Below are 15,511 nucleotides of genomic sequence, written 5' to 3' on the forward strand. Positions count from 1 at the left end.
CCGATAGGCCGGTATCGGTATCGGATCGGAAGTGAAATAAAATATCTGTATCGGATCATAAATGCAAAAACCTGGATCGGGACATCTCTATTTCACTCCTGCACAAAGTTACAGATGTAATTACAACGCTAGTTTGATATTACAAAGTTGAAACCATGTAATACCATGCCACTAGTGTTGCAATTACATGTGTAAGAGTAATTCTACTTCTAGAGACTAGGAATGTCCTTGCACATGTTTGTGTTTTTTTCCCTTTTCCTTTTGGGATACTCTAGAATTTAAACAATATCAATGGTGTTACATTAAACCGAGAATAAAATCACAAATCACACACACTGGTACAAAAAAACACCAACATTCTGAAATTGTTTATAATACTTGGTTTTATCACTCTTCATCAGGATAATCCATCAGGATTTTCTGTTTCACTTATCCACAATATCCATGATTTCAACTATCCTATTAAATAAATCATACCAGTAATTTGCAAACGTTTCACATATGGGCTTCAAGTCTAATAAAGATGCACAGACAAGGCACTTTCATTGAATCTCATTCTTTGAGGAGTCAGAAGTCTAAAGCAAACAGCCAACATGCACACACGCAGGCACGCACACACGCACGCACACACACATGCACGCAGGCGCGCGCACGCACACGCATATGAGGAACAAGTTCTGAATTTTCTCATACTCAGGCATATCTGTGCTTTCATGTTCTCGGTTCAGTTTCTGTTTACTAGGCCAAAATCTCACATCCTTTGAGACCAGAAAAATTGCAGTCATCTTTTTGCACAGTAATCCAGGGTTGAATGCCGAATTGGGTCCTCATTACATTGTATGAATTGGGTGGGGGTGGGAGAGGGGGGTGCTTTCATATGACTTCACATGCACGCACGCACACACGCACACGCACACACGCACACACACACACATACACTCCCCCGCTGTCCTCCCCTCCCCTCCTCTCCTCTCCTCAGGGAGGAGGCTCTGCCTGGGTGGCACCCCTCTGCCTGAGGCCTTCTGCCTGGGTAGTGGTGGTGGTGGCACAGTGCTTGCTGCCCGGTCCTGGTTCTGCATGGGTAACCCCAGTGTGGCTGATGAGAGGCCCTATCTGGGTGTCTGCTGCAGCGGAGCGACTGCTGATGGCTTCTTTTTCACTGGTCACAGGCGCCCCTGTAATGCGTCCTAATTGGCATTTGTGTGATTTGCGATTGGTTGGTAGTGTGCCGGGCAAGGGGTTCTGGTTGGTTGCAGGTGGTAGCAGTAGTCTGTGTGGCTCTGGCTTTTAATTGGATGTTGCCTTTCCGGGTGATGGATTCTGGTTGGTGGGTAGCAGTTGGTTGCATCTATGTGGTCCTAGGTTCTGATTGGCCATTGGTAGCAGCAGTCTGTGTTCTATTATCCGATTGGGGGGTGGTAGCAGTCTGTGTGGTTGTGGATTCTTGTTGGCTGGCAGCAGCCGTGGAGGCCTCTGATTGGCCAGTACCAGTCTGGGTGAGGGGTTGTGATTGGCCGGTGCTGGTGGTAGCGCTGTGGTGAGTGAGGGGGCTGGCTGCCAGGCGCTGGCGTCCCTGCTGCAGTGTGTATTCGCTGGGGCCCAGACTGAGGATCTTCCCACTGCCCAGGCACTCGTCACCCTTGTAGAGAACAGCAAACTGGAAAACACGCACGCACGCACGCACACACGCACGCACACATACACAACAAGTAATATTCAGTTAGGTTTGCCTTTTAGGTACTGCCTTTTATGGAAATACAACAGACTGGAAAGTGTGTGTGTGTGTGTGTGTGTGTGTGTGTGTGTGTGTGTGTGTGTGTGTGTGTGTGTGTGTGTGTGTGTGTGTGTGTGTGTGTGTGTGTGTGTGTGTGTGTGTGTGTGTGTGTGTGTGTACCTGTCCTGGAGTCAGTGCTCTCAGGGGTTTCGCCGTCATGATCCAAACCGTTCCGTCCATGTTCAGAGTCACCGTACAGGGAGCTGTGGAAAACGCAGGACACAGCGTTAGCACACAGGCATCCCAGTTCAGAATCACTGTGGAGGGAGCAACAAGTAGGGAGTGGGACACAAGATAGGGAGTAAGCACAGAGCCATCCTGGTTCACAGTCACTGTAGAGGGAGCTGTGAACAACACTGGGGTGAGTTTCTCAAAAGAGAAGTTGTTAGTCTGTTAGCAACTTTGGTAGTTGCCAATGGGAAAATGCATTGAAAACAGCAAAGTAGCTAATGTAGTTAGCAACTTTGGTTTTGAGAAATTCACCCCAGGACAGGGAGTCACCATTACCATGCTCACATACCAACATAGGAGTACAGCAGGGTCACAGACGAGAGAGAGAGAATGAACACACAAGACAAGCCATTAGCATTTACATGCCTGCTAATCCTACACACTCCATTTCGTGGTGACTTATTGATAGCGTATTAAGATTTCAATCATATTTTTCACATTGTCCTCCGCCACAAGCTACAAGTGAATGTGAAATATTCACCTGCAAATTTTACCTTTTCATTTTTTGCATTCACCTCAAGGTTGTGGTTGAGGTGGTTGAGATGAATGTGAAAAAAAAAACCTGATGAAGGTCAAAATGTTGTTAACTAATGAATGCAGTCTACAGGAGCTGCTAGTCTACTGTATATCGGTTGCTGTCCTGGGATACTCGGTTCCTGTCCTGGGATACTCAGTTACTGTCCCAGGACACCTGGAAACTGTCGCGGGACACCCTGTCACTGTCCTGGGACACCAGTACACTTCCCGGCACAGCAACTAGGTGTCTCAGGACAGAAATAGGATTTAGATTTAAAAAAAATGGGAGATGGCCTCTCCAAAACCTTTAACTCTGTTGTTTGGCAATGTGTAGGTCACTGTCCCTTTGGAAGACCCATTTGCCTCTAAGCAATCCCCTATTGGTAGGTGTTTTGAGATGTAGCTTGAAGATTTTTCCATATACTCTTTACCGTTTTTCATAATGGCATGTGTTTTGTGAAATGTGCCAGTTCCCCCACAGCAAAACAACCCAATAACATGATGTTGCCACCCCTGTGTTTCAAAGATTTTCAAAGAAGTTTCTGAAAACATAACAGTGGTGATATGGATAAAACTAAGAAGACAGAGACAGATCACAGTCTGCAAATACACACAGAAAATTTGGGCATCTTAATTTTTGAGACATGTCCTGTAGTTTGATGACTGTAAAATCCAACCATTTTAACCATTTGATCCCCACACTTCTTGTGGAACAATTAGCATGTTTCCAAGGCTGATAACACTATGCCAACCTTTAAACATAGGGAAGGTATTATCCTGTTTTATTATATGGTTGTGACGTCATCGGTCAAATGCTCCATTCATTTCAACGGGGCTCCCCAACGTTCGCACGTCTGTTATTTTTCGATAACGGACGGGTTGGTCTATAACAGACCGCTGTCAATGGCAACAAGACTCACTGCTAAAGCGACTTTTCAACAAGACTCTAATCAGCTGCTGTGATAGACAACACCTGTTGTCCTGGCTAGCTGTTGCCTAGCGGTGTTCCACAACGGCACTGTTTTGTTTTGCGCAGCAACAATCTTAACATTAAATAGGCCTAAAGAAATGTCCCCGCCATGTGTGAGTCATTTAAGTATATCCATATAATAAGCGGGTTAACTTTCGGCGAGTCGGTCGCTTTGTGGAATAGCAGCACTTCAGAGAGAACAAGACCCCTCCGCTCCGCGTCGGGGTCTAAAGATTCTCTCTGTCGTGCTGCTATTCCACGGTAGCGACCTTCTCGCCGAACGTTAACCCTTGCGTAGCCTCCCAGAGGCAGAAAGACATGACATTATCTTGTTATAGGGTTGATTTGCTGCAGGGGGAAGTGGCACACATCATAAAATACATGGCATCATGAAGTAATAACAACATGTGGATGGGTCCAATTTCGATTCAGAAAAGATATTCTGATTCTTGTTCCGATAATAAAGGTTTCAGGTACTGACTCAGGGGCATCTGGTGCTGGAAGCGGAAGTGGCACTCCATCATCTTGGTCCGTATGAGCTCAGACGGGGGCTCCTCTGCGATCCAATGAAAACGCTCCGTGCGCAGGGTGTCTCTTAGCAACGCCGGGTGGTTAGTGGTGGGTGCCTACAGGAACAAGAGGCAGCGTTATAGGTGTGCATGCGTACATCCAAGTCATATGGTGCTGGATCAAAGGTGGATCAAAGAAAGTGAAAGAATCACTGGACGAAGAAATTAAGAGGTAGACACAGGCAAAGGAATGAGACTTTCAAAATCTGATATTTCCACCCACCACAAATAAGTCATTTGTAGTGATGTCTTTGTCCACCACAAACCAGGCGTCTCTCTGGCCACCTATCCGGGCCCTTTGGCCCAGTGTAAATGTGAACCAGCCTAGTGGAAGAACAAGGACAGGTCACCCATGGGAATACACACACAATGTCACATTAACCACATGAGAATATTGAAGTTTTTTATTTGTTATTACACATTTATAAATGTGTAGGGTAATAATAGAAGTCTGACTTAACACCTAATCAGAAGTGAAAATATAATTCATCGTATCCATATTAAATGAAGTATGTTCCAGTTGAAGGCAATATCTATAGATTGCATACAGCTGTTTACAGCAAGTGGAAGTAGATAAGGTAAGGTGGGACGTCAACTGTCTTTTTTGTTTGTTTTTTCCTCCTGTTTTTCTTTTTCTTCCACACTTACCCTTGTGCTCCCCCATGACTTTTCCGTCTTCGATGGAGACAAAGTTTCCGGGCCTGGGCTCCAGGTACTGAGAGGAGAGACAAAAACGTGAGGGGAGAGAGAGGGGAGAGGAGGGGTCTGTCAGTCAGTATTGAAGTAATCCGTAAATACTGCACTTGGAAATGTGTCCTTGCCCTGGTAATGTATGAAAAAATGCATTTAAATAAATGAATGCCAAACCTCAAGGATGAACTCCTCAAAGTGCCTCTCGCCGATGAAACAGATTCCCATGCTCTGAACAGACACAGACACAGAAGCCATTAAAAGCTGCAAGTCACCTTTGCACAGTTGCTGTGCACATTCAAAGGGCATTGCTTCCTTTTGCAACATGTGATGATGAACGAGGACGTATTTCATATGAAAACACAAGTGGCTCATTCACATTCATTTTGAATGATGATGGGACCATAAATGTCAGTATGGTGTGCCTGACATACATGTAATTCATCCACAATTTCGGCTCAGTTTTTGTTAGGTTTGTGGTGTTGCTCTATCCTCCTGGGAAATGCAATGTTCTGTACATGGCATCTGAGCCAAGGTGATAGGGACATCTGTGACAAGCGTGTAAAATCCCACATTTGTGATGGAGGGAGAATGGTCAAATCTAATTAAATTGAGGCAGAGCCCGAGCAAGGCGTCATTGACGACAGGAGTTTCATTCAAAATCTTGCAAAAGCATAATTCAAAAGATCATTTGCAATAGGGATGTTGACTGGGGAAAAAAATAGTGTTGCACCGATACCGATACCAGTATCGGTGGATCGGTAGATCGGCAATAAAATGGTGGTATCGGTGAGCACCAACAAATAGGGCACCGATACCATTTACAGATGCGTGTATGACACTTAAACAGCCTTGAAATGAGTTATTTCATAGAGGTATTTAAAAAGTATAAAAGTATAAAACTTTGTGTTAGTCTTTTTCCTGTTTCACAAAGGTAGGCAGCAGCCTGACAAAGCCATGCAATGATTTTACATCCAAGTAGTATGCACTGCAGCCCTTCATATATACATTTCAAATAGGGTGGTATCGGTATCGGTCGATACTGCACAGCCAGGTATTGGGTATCGTATCGGGGCCAAAAAATGGTATCGGTGCAACACTAGAAAAAAATCCCCCCAAAGTTGCTGTGACTGGGCTGACAGCAATTGATTTCAAGTAAGTGAAGTGCAAGGCCACAAGCACAGGTCAGAGACTGGAGTAAGGACAATGGAAAGCACCCCCTAGGGGTTGAACACAACACACCTCCTTCTTCTTCAGCACATGCTGAAAGCCGGCTTCAGCAGCCATCTTCTTGACGAAGTCCTTCGTCAGGCTCGCCAAGGGGAAGAGGGTGTGGCGCAATGCATCCTGGGATACCTGGCTGAGGAAGAAGGTCTGGTCCTTCAGGAGGTCGGCTCCCTGAAACAGTCTCACCGCTGACACACACAAACACACACACACACACACACACACACACACACACACACATATGGATTACACAAACTCACAAATAAACTACACACACACACACACACACACACACACACACACACACACACACACACACACACACACACACACACACACACACACACACACGGGTCTCACAAGCAACACGTGTGAAGTTGTTTGCTGAACCATTTATGTAATAATAATACAAATATAAAATCTGCTAAAACTCATTCCAGGCATGAACAATCAAACCCCACCTGTTCCCCATTCCAACAGCCAAAGGCCAGTGTTTCTTCCTTCCAGCCACTACTTACGGTTGCGGATCTCAAAGCGGTCTCGGAACAGAGTCTGAGGAGGAAGAACATGCCTCTGATGGAAGACGTCATCATCCTCCAGGGAGGTTCTTGCATAGTGACCTGTCGCCATGGCATCAGCTCCTGTGTTTGCATAGACATCATATGTACATGGATCAAAGACGTTTTAGTAGTTGCACACATCAGGGTGGTGCAACGACAGCTAATGCCACTATTGTATGGACTAAATTATTTGTGTTGTGCATATTCATGGCAGTAGTGAATTTCCAATTACTAATTAATTATGGGCATTAGCTGTGGTTGAACCACCTGACATCTGAGCCAAAAAAAATGCCATTGACCTTCATGAGAGAGAGAGAGAGAGAGAGAGAGAGAGAGAGAGAGAGAGAGAGAGAGAGAGAGAGAGAGAGAGAGAGAGAGAGAGAGAGAGTGTACAAGACACATGTCCAATAGAGTATAGTGTCAATGCACTTACCTAGTGTGTCAGTGGCATACTGGTAGAAGTGTTTGAACTTGATGTGCTTATTGCATACTATGTCTGGGTTTGGCGTTCTTCCCTTTTGGTATTCCTTCAGCAGATTACTATATGGATCAGAAAGGAAAGCTGCATCAAACACTCTGGCCTATAGGATCACACGCACGCACGCACGCACACGCACGCAAGCACACGCGCACACACACACACACACACACACACACACACACACACACACACACACACACACACACACACACACACACACACACACACACACCAAATATTACATGTTTTGGAATAGATTGAATGAAGAAACTGACAATAAAAGCTGACTTGACTTGACATGTCCATCATTCATCATCACATTTAAAGGATTGAAAGGGTGATTACCTGAACACTTCGTGCCAGTATTCTTTGACATAAGACACTTGATGGAACGGTATATCCAGCTGTCTGCAGACCTTGTACGCATCTTCACAGTCTCTCTCAGTGGTGCATACCCCTTTCTCATCAAGGGAGTCCCAGTTCTTCATGAACACACCTGTGACATGGTACCCTGTGCAGACACATGATAGTGCGGCAGTTTACGACTCGCCTTTTCAAAAACGGTACGGACAGAACAAACACCGAACACGTGAAAAATGTTGCGAGATAAAGAGAAGAAGATAACATTGGTGACAGGCGACATTTGGAAGTCCAAGTTGCCCAGCCTACCTCTACGCCTCAGCAATAACGCCGTGACAGAACTGTCGACACCACCTGACATGGCACACACGACATGCTTTACGACTCCCATGCTGTCCACTATATTAACAAAATGTATTAAATTAAAAATATGTATCAAGTTATTATTTGAAAGACACTGTAGAGTTGTGTAATAACACTGCGCGTTGATGCAAGGGCGCAGCCATGTTCGAAGTCCGATACAGAATACTGTCCGGGGAGGAACATGTATTATTCTTTGTCTAAACTTCAGTTCCACCATTTCCGCTGCCGTTTGTTTTGGAAAATAGACCATGCACTAGTAAACATCGTCGTGGTGGTGGCGGGTGGACACGTGAAAAGTTAACTTCCTTGAACATCGATGGACAGAAAACATTAACGTTTGTCAGCAACGGATAAACAGAGGTTGGGAAAAAGACAACCATACCAATATTTTGCCGTCCACTATTTGTCAATCCTTCAAATAGAACTAGTCTGAAAATCGTATCTGTGCAGGATGGCGGACCCTAGCTGCAATGTCACACTGGAGATGTTGAAAGAGGCTTGGGAAACGGTGCGGTCCAGTCCTCTGGGAGTGATAAACACTCCAATGATCCCTCTGAATCAAACCACACTACAATTCAGTGTCCCGTGCAACGTCCACATCAAGTTGGAGAACTTGCAGAGGACAGGTGGGTGAATGCAATGGCCAAATAAAAAGGGGTGGACTGGAATTTTCTCAGTAGTCTATTGAACTGCTATAAAGAATGGTTATTAATTGACCTACGACCATGAACTATTGACAGAAGCAAAACAATCGTTATAAGTCATGGGTTAGTCCCATTGAATGGTTAGTCCCATTGGGTCCATAATTAAACCTATTGGCAACATAGGCATGCACAGATAGGGAAGAAGTGGTACTGAAGCTGCCCCTTTGAATAGACAAATAAATGCCCTTTATGATATATTTTTTTGTCACCAGTCTAATGTGGTCCATGTTGACATGATGATGTACAAATGCTTCACGATCAAAAGCATGACAATTAATGCTGCAATACAATAATAGTAGTTCTAGGCCTATAGGCCTATTTCTAGCTTCTTTAGCCTATAGGCATCCAAAAGTTCCATATGCCCACCGTAAAGGGACACTGTGTGAGATTTGTAGTTGTTTATTTCCAGAATTCATGCTACCCATTCACTAATGTTACCTTTTTCATGAATACTTACCATCACCATCACCATCAATTTCTAAGTATTCATTATGACTGAAAAAATTGCATTTTTCATACATGAAAAGGGGGATCTTCTTCATGGTCCGCCATTTTGAATTTCTAGAAATAGCCATTTTTAGCTGCATAAATGACTGCACTTGGGCCATAGTAGAAAATATTACGTTATTACTCAGTAAACTTTCATGAAAAGATCAAATTTGGCAATAGACAACACAGTGTAAATGAGCAGCATAGTTGCAGTACCTTTTTTGACCATTTCCTGCACAGTGTCCCTTTAAGCACCATCGCCCAGAATGTCTGTGCATGCTTTAGGCTGCTACTTTTACTTTTATTTTTCAGGACATTGCGCATTAATGAACATAAAAACATGTAAAAGTATGTAAATGTGCCAGATTATAGCACAATGGCCAATTTCCATCTGGTGTCTAGATGTTTGCGAGCAAAGGAATTTAAATAACAGACATACATTTTATACTTAAAGGAGAAGTCCAGTTTTTTAACATTAAGGCCATTTTCTGGGTGGTCTGCAATGTTTTAGAGTTATTTCATGTTTGCTGCAGTCTCTGTTATTTGGCTGATTTGGATTTGATCTCAACCAGCTTTAGAATGGCCGTCTATGAGCACCTGCAACACTGTTCTTAAAATCACCTTAAACATTTGTTTTCAAAAGTCTACAGCTCACAAAGTGGTTAGGGGTGTTCACTAGCAGTCCCTAACTAGTTTCAAGGCGAAATATGGCTTCTGTCATTTTTTATTTGCCATTTTGTGAAAGAAAGTGAAAGTGAAAGTGAAACTTAATTTACAAATTGCTACATGAAACACACATAAAACACGACAGATGCCATATTTCGCTACAAAAATTCTTAAGGAACACCAGTGAATACTGCTGAACACTTGGTAAGTTGCATATTCTTGAAAACAAATGTTAAAGATGATTTTAAGAACAGAGTTGCAGGTGCTCATAGACGGCCATTCTAAAGCTGGTTGAGATCAAATCCAAATCAGCCAAATAACAGAGACTGTAGCAAACATGAAATAAACGGCGAGGGGGACTCTAAAACATTGCAGGCCACTCAGAAAATGGCCTTAATGTTCAAAAAACTGGACTCCTCCTTTAAAACATTAGTAACAAAATAAATTATAAAAATACATAGACAAAAAGCATAGTAGGGCCTAATAAAAGGAAAGAGCCCCCAAAGTAGGTCTATGTGTTAGTAGTGTGTGTGGGTGTGGGTGTACGAGTTCAAACTAGTTGTGGCTTCGAGCCCAACAAACATGTATACAGTGTATGCATGTTTGCTGGGCTCGAAGGCACATTTCAATCTGACTCTTCAAGGTGGCTAAAGAGGGACATTCCCTTATGTGCAATGCTATTGAGTTCCATAGTGCACTGCCTTTGTCGCTGGCTGACAATGATATTTTCCATGACAGGCTCCTTCAAGATAAGAGGAGTTGCCAATCAGTTTGCCAGAAGACCAGATGGAGGCCATTTTGTGACCATGTCCGCAGGGAATTATGGCAAATCGTTTGCCTATGCCTCCAAGCACTACGGAACTAAAGGCAAAGTAGTGATGCCAGAGACAGCACCAGAGTCCAGATCCGTTCTTATTCAGGTGAGTACTTCATCCAGAGTAAAGAAAAAGGCAGTGTGCGTTTAACGTAGGCCAACTAGCAGAGTGTGGCGTGTAACGTTTGTAAACCTTCCTCCCGAAGCCTCAATACAGTAAGGTAGCATTGGGCTATCGGACTGACCCTTTAGCTCAGCGGTCTGGTAGGCCTACTGTGCCTCCCATTGTCGAACCGATGCGTTGACGGGGTGGGGAGTTCACCGCCCCGAGGGGGACGAACGGCGCAGGAACGTCTCTGTTACATGTGGAAGAATAGGGTACGCACAACAAAATTGCATTTATGCCTCACACATGCAAGGGGGCAGCCCCATCTGGCCTCTGCTGTGGGAAGCTACCATGCTGAAGTACCTCAGTTCCTCATGATTGTACCCCACCCAACCCATCAGGAGTCAAGTGGAATGATGAATAGACAGCATTTCTGGAAACCTCCCTGTTTTCAACACAAAGTAGCAACAACACCAAACAACATTGATTTTCTGTCAAGGGGTCCAAGTCAAACAAGTTGCTCCCTTCATTTCCTATTGCTTGTGGTCTCGTAATGCAAGGCATCAAATGCCCCCTATGAAAAAATATTGCCTTGGCCCTATAGTAAAAAATGTTCTACACCCAGTAAAAACAGACTGTGTAAAATATTTTGGAATTTGGATGAAGTTTACCGGGGCCACCAGCCCCATGAAAATAGAAAATAATGGTGATAGTCAAAATCTTGGAATAGAAATGAACATTTTGGTGCATCAAGCTACCCAATAAAAACATATTGCCTCAGCTGTGTGACAAAAATGTTCTATGCACAGTAAAATCACTCTGTGTAAAATTATGTTGAAAGTATGTTGAAATTTAGATGAATTCTACTGGGTCCACCAGGCCCATGAAAATGCAAAATAATGATGATAGTGATGGGAAACATGGATTCCAAAGCTGAAGTCCAGTGCCATGACTTACATGACATGCATGACGTGCACATGTCAAATACTGCCACCAATCAGCTAAAAGTTGAATATTCCTCACATGTAACCACCACAGATTGTCTCACACTCCTGTATCTTCCTGCATAGAGTTTTGGGGTGGAGGTGGAGAGGGTGCCCACCACTGGCCTCATGGAGGTGGTCAACCGCTGCGTTCGGGAGGACGACATGACCTTCCTCCACTCCTACGATGACATGGACCTCATAGCAGGACACGCCAGGTACAGAGGCACAGAGAAGCATCACACCTGTACTCAGGGCCATTTGCTCTTTTGGCTTCCAAATTTCAGTTTGACAAGCGTTGCTGTGTGTGTGTGTGTGTGTGTGTGTGTGTGTGTGTGTGTGTGTGTGTGTGTGTGTGTGTGTGTGTGTGTGTGTGTGTGTGTGTGTGTGTGTGTGTGTGTTTGTATGTGTCTTACACATCAATCACTTGTTTTCCTTTACAATGAAAGCACTATTCAAAGCTTTCTTCTACTGCCCTACCATTTAAACATCCTAAGTCGGATGCAGGGACCCTGTATGCCATTTTGACAGGACGTCAGACCATCCAGTCATACACACACGCACACGCACACACACACATTCACGCACTAATTGCGTGTCCCCTGTGTGCAGCCTGGGTCTGGAGATCCTGCAGGTGGTGCCCAGCCCAGACGTGGTGGTGGTCTGCTGCGGGGGAGGGGGCCTGCTGGCCGGGGTGGCCGCCGCCATCAAGCTGTCGGGGTGCCAGGCCACCAGGATCTATGGGGTGGAGCCGGAGGGGGGTGAGTTACACATCGATTACTGTAGTAGGGAGTATGAGTGAGTGAGTGTGTGTGAGAGAGAAAGAGAGAGAGAGAGAGAGAGAGAGAGAGAGAGAGAGAGAGAGAGAGAGAGAGAAATCGAAAGCAGGAGAGAGAGGCGTGCAGTGCATGTGTGTGGGCCAGTGCTTGACACTAACTTTTTCGCTTACCAGCCATTTTGGCTAGTGGTTTTCCTGACTCACTAGCCATTGGGCCTTTTCACTAGCCATAATTTTCTTAACCATCATAGCTTTAATTAATTAGGCCTATATAATAGGCTGTAGGCCCTAATAATGTAATGTAGGCTAATATAATATAATATAGGCCTAATATAATATAATATAATATAATATAATATAATATAATATGCTATAGGGCAATTAGAATTGTTAGGCCTATTAACTGGTCCATGCATGCTATGCAAAGAACAGATTTACTGATCTGAGGAATGGCATAGCCTATAGTATATTTAGGCTACCATGCAGAAACACCAAGCACAGTGTTGTGGAAGGGCACAAATGTAAGCTACACGAGAGCAAAATATTTTCGTCTTTAATCTGGAGGGACTTCTTCATATCATATAGGCCTATCTGTGGAGGTCGCCGTCCAAATTCATGCGCAAAGTAGATAGCCTAAAGTCATTGCCAAGTTGGCCGGTCCTCGAACATGGATGTGGAATAACACCTCTTCTGGAATATTTGCTTATAAAAGTATCCACTAGAAAGCACACACAGATGCGGTAACTACAGAAGGGGCTACGACTTCCTTTCATTCCGTTTAATAGTGAGTTGTAAAATACAAACGGGCGAGACGGGCACCTGCGAGAGGAAATGGGATGCTTTTGTGCAGTCTGGAAGGCTACTACTGCGCGTTTTTTTTAAGAACGGTTTGACAGTCGGGAACAACAGCACAAGAAACATGGAGGAATATTAAGGTATGAAGACACAGGCAAATCAGAAAATAATTTAAACCAAACATTATTAATGCCGCATGTGTCCTTGTCTTATCACTGCGCTAATGAGACTTTCACAAGAGTAAGACAGACTGACATGTTTTCCTCTCGCTTTGGTCATTTTAATGACCACTACTACTAAGTATTGTAGTAATGACAGATCGCAAAACAGGTCAGTTGAGATGAACTTCGCTACTTTATTTTCACGTGAAGGTTTCCAGTGACATTTCGAAGCGCACGCTGATGTCCCGGTAGCTCGCTGTCACTCCTCTTCGCAAGACTAGCTCTAGGCCTATCAGATTCCTGGCTTGCGTGAGACACAGGTGACACGTGACACAGGTGCTTCATGGGTATTGTAGGCTCGCGAAATCGCATTGTATTGCTTTTGTAGCAAAGACGGTCCGAAGGAAAAAAAACTACAAAATGCGGTGCCTCATCATTCAGAATAGTAACGGACCCGCCAGAATGGCTAGTGAACCTTCGGTATCTACTAGCCAACGCCGACTTTCACCCGCATTTGGCTACCTGGCGTGTGTTAGTGTTAAGCCCTGGTGCACGTGTGTGTGTATGTGTGTGTGTGTGTGTGTGTGTGTGTGTGTGTGTGTGTGTGTGTGTGTGTGTGTGTGTGTGTGTGTGTGTGTGTGTGTGTATTCACAGACAGATGTGCTATACTGTGGTTTAACTGATGTCTATGGGGTAATGGTATGCTATTCCGTTTCTCCAGCGTGCACCATGCACAAGAGCTTCATCGAGAAGAAGCCAGTGGGGATGAACACCAAGAGTATTGCATCAGGGTTGGCTCCTCCATTCGCAGGTACACAAATAATCTTCTGCTTTCCATTCCATTGAAATTTGGATGAGCAGAGAAATGTACACATGTATAATTGGCTTAGCTGACAAAATTAAATGGATGATGCTTACATACAAGCGTTATACGAGTTATTTCTGCATTTGAAGAGTTCAGATGCAAACCATGTAGAAGCCATTACAGAAACCAAGGGCAAAAGGCCATTTTAAGATGGACTGATTTTGGAATTTTACTAATTTTATAATAATACAGCCTTTTTGTGAAAACTCGTCAAAAATGCACCTTGGGGGCTTGTATCAGAATTCTTCATTTTTTTCTGTAGGACTACGTTGGCCTATTTAGTGGAAGAAGTATCGTAGGCCTATTTAAATATACTGTATGATAGAAGACGTGCAAAAAATGAGGCTGCATCATTCAATCTTCATAAAATTAAGAGTATGCACATCCCACCTCTCTGAGGCCAGGTGCAGGACAAAGGCGCGTCTAATAGTGGGAAAGAGTAGAAGTCTGCACACTGTGCCTCCGCTTTGAAAATGTATTCAGGTCATACAACGTTTCAACCCAACAGGGTCTTCATCAGGCATGTGCAGCATTCAAGCGTTGTAGATTGTTTTGTTTGACTATACATAGACATGATAAAGGACATTTATGAATCATAATTCCGGCTACCGGTAGTTTCTCTTTCATATGGGGAATGTTTGTTCTGCTCCACAGGTGCCCTGCCCTTCGCCCTCTGCCAGAACTACGTCGAGGACATCGTCTTGGTAACGGATGAGGAAATCAAGCGTGCGGTGTCCACGCTGTACCGCGCTGGACTGGTCGTCGAGCCGTCTGGATCGGCAGCCTTCGCAGCCTTCGCCAACGATCGCATCCCAAACATTGCCGGCAAGACGGTTGTTCTCATAGTGAGCGGAGGAAACATTGGCAAAGACGAACTGCAGAACTTCCCTGACTAAATGGGGTGACTATGTTTTAAAGAAAGCCTGTTTTTTTTTTTTTTTTAATAAACTTTCTTCTGTAATACACAATGTTGATGTTGAAAGTTGTGGATTTATTATGATGACTTTTTTAAGCTTCGTCAGAGCCCAACTTGGAGCCAATTCGTTTTTTGCAATGATTTTCTGTGCGATGTGTTTTTACAAAAACTTAAGGACATTGCATATTAAATCCCTCAATCATTACTATAAAATAGGGATGAACCGAATCCTGATTTTTAGGATCCTGCCAGATACCGGATCCACTGCTTAAGATCCTGCCGGATCCGGAACCGGATACCGGATCCTACGAAAGGGTTGAAACACATAGCCTACTCGCACACATGGGCCTTTTTTATTACGTTGGCTCAAACAATTTTTTAGACTCATTGGTTTACTGCCACACTGCCTGCACTGGCCACTTCCAAAGTTCTTTCACTCCCTGCAGCAATTGGGGTTGTGAAAGACTGACTGAAAAACCTAGGCTAGAGATGC

The 15,511-nt window shown here is 44.2% G+C and overlaps 2 protein-coding genes across 3 annotated transcripts; one reads left to right on the forward strand and one right to left on the reverse strand.

Moving 5' to 3' along the window:
• Positions 1-343: 343 nt before the first annotated feature.
• On the reverse strand, positions 344-7,890 carry trmu (tRNA 5-methylaminomethyl-2-thiouridylate methyltransferase). The gene is made up of 11 exons (XM_063217221.1): positions 7,688-7,890; positions 7,364-7,529; positions 6,971-7,077; positions 6,496-6,618; positions 5,993-6,165; positions 4,928-4,981; positions 4,709-4,775; positions 4,284-4,384; positions 3,973-4,117; positions 1,895-1,977; positions 344-1,657 (listed from the first exon to the last, which is right to left on the reverse strand). The coding sequence occupies exons 1-11, from the start codon at positions 7,767-7,769 to the stop codon at positions 1,349-1,351; spliced, it is 1,410 nt and encodes a 469-aa protein (XP_063073291.1). The 5' UTR covers positions 7,770-7,890; the 3' UTR covers positions 344-1,348.
• A 93-nt stretch (positions 7,891-7,983) lies between these two features.
• srr (serine racemase) lies at positions 7,984-15,070 on the forward strand. Of its 2 annotated transcripts, XM_063217222.1 has the most exons (7): positions 7,984-8,101; positions 8,192-8,367; positions 10,339-10,520; positions 11,591-11,721; positions 12,116-12,264; positions 13,959-14,048; positions 14,757-15,070. In XM_063217222.1, exons 2-7 carry the CDS (start codon positions 8,193-8,195, stop codon positions 14,996-14,998), a joined length of 969 nt encoding a protein of 322 aa, XP_063073292.1. In that variant the 5' UTR covers positions 7,984-8,101; position 8,192; the 3' UTR covers positions 14,999-15,070. The 2 variants fall into 2 exon arrangements, with proteins under 2 accessions (XP_063073292.1, XP_063073293.1); XM_063217223.1 differs by having other exon boundaries at positions 7,984-8,367.
• The last annotated feature ends 441 nt before the right edge of the window (positions 15,071-15,511 follow it).

The sequence above is a fragment of the Engraulis encrasicolus genome, chromosome 15, assembly GCF_034702125.1.
Source record: "Engraulis encrasicolus isolate BLACKSEA-1 chromosome 15, IST_EnEncr_1.0, whole genome shotgun sequence".
Taxonomy (NCBI): domain Eukaryota; kingdom Metazoa; phylum Chordata; class Actinopteri; order Clupeiformes; family Engraulidae; genus Engraulis; species Engraulis encrasicolus.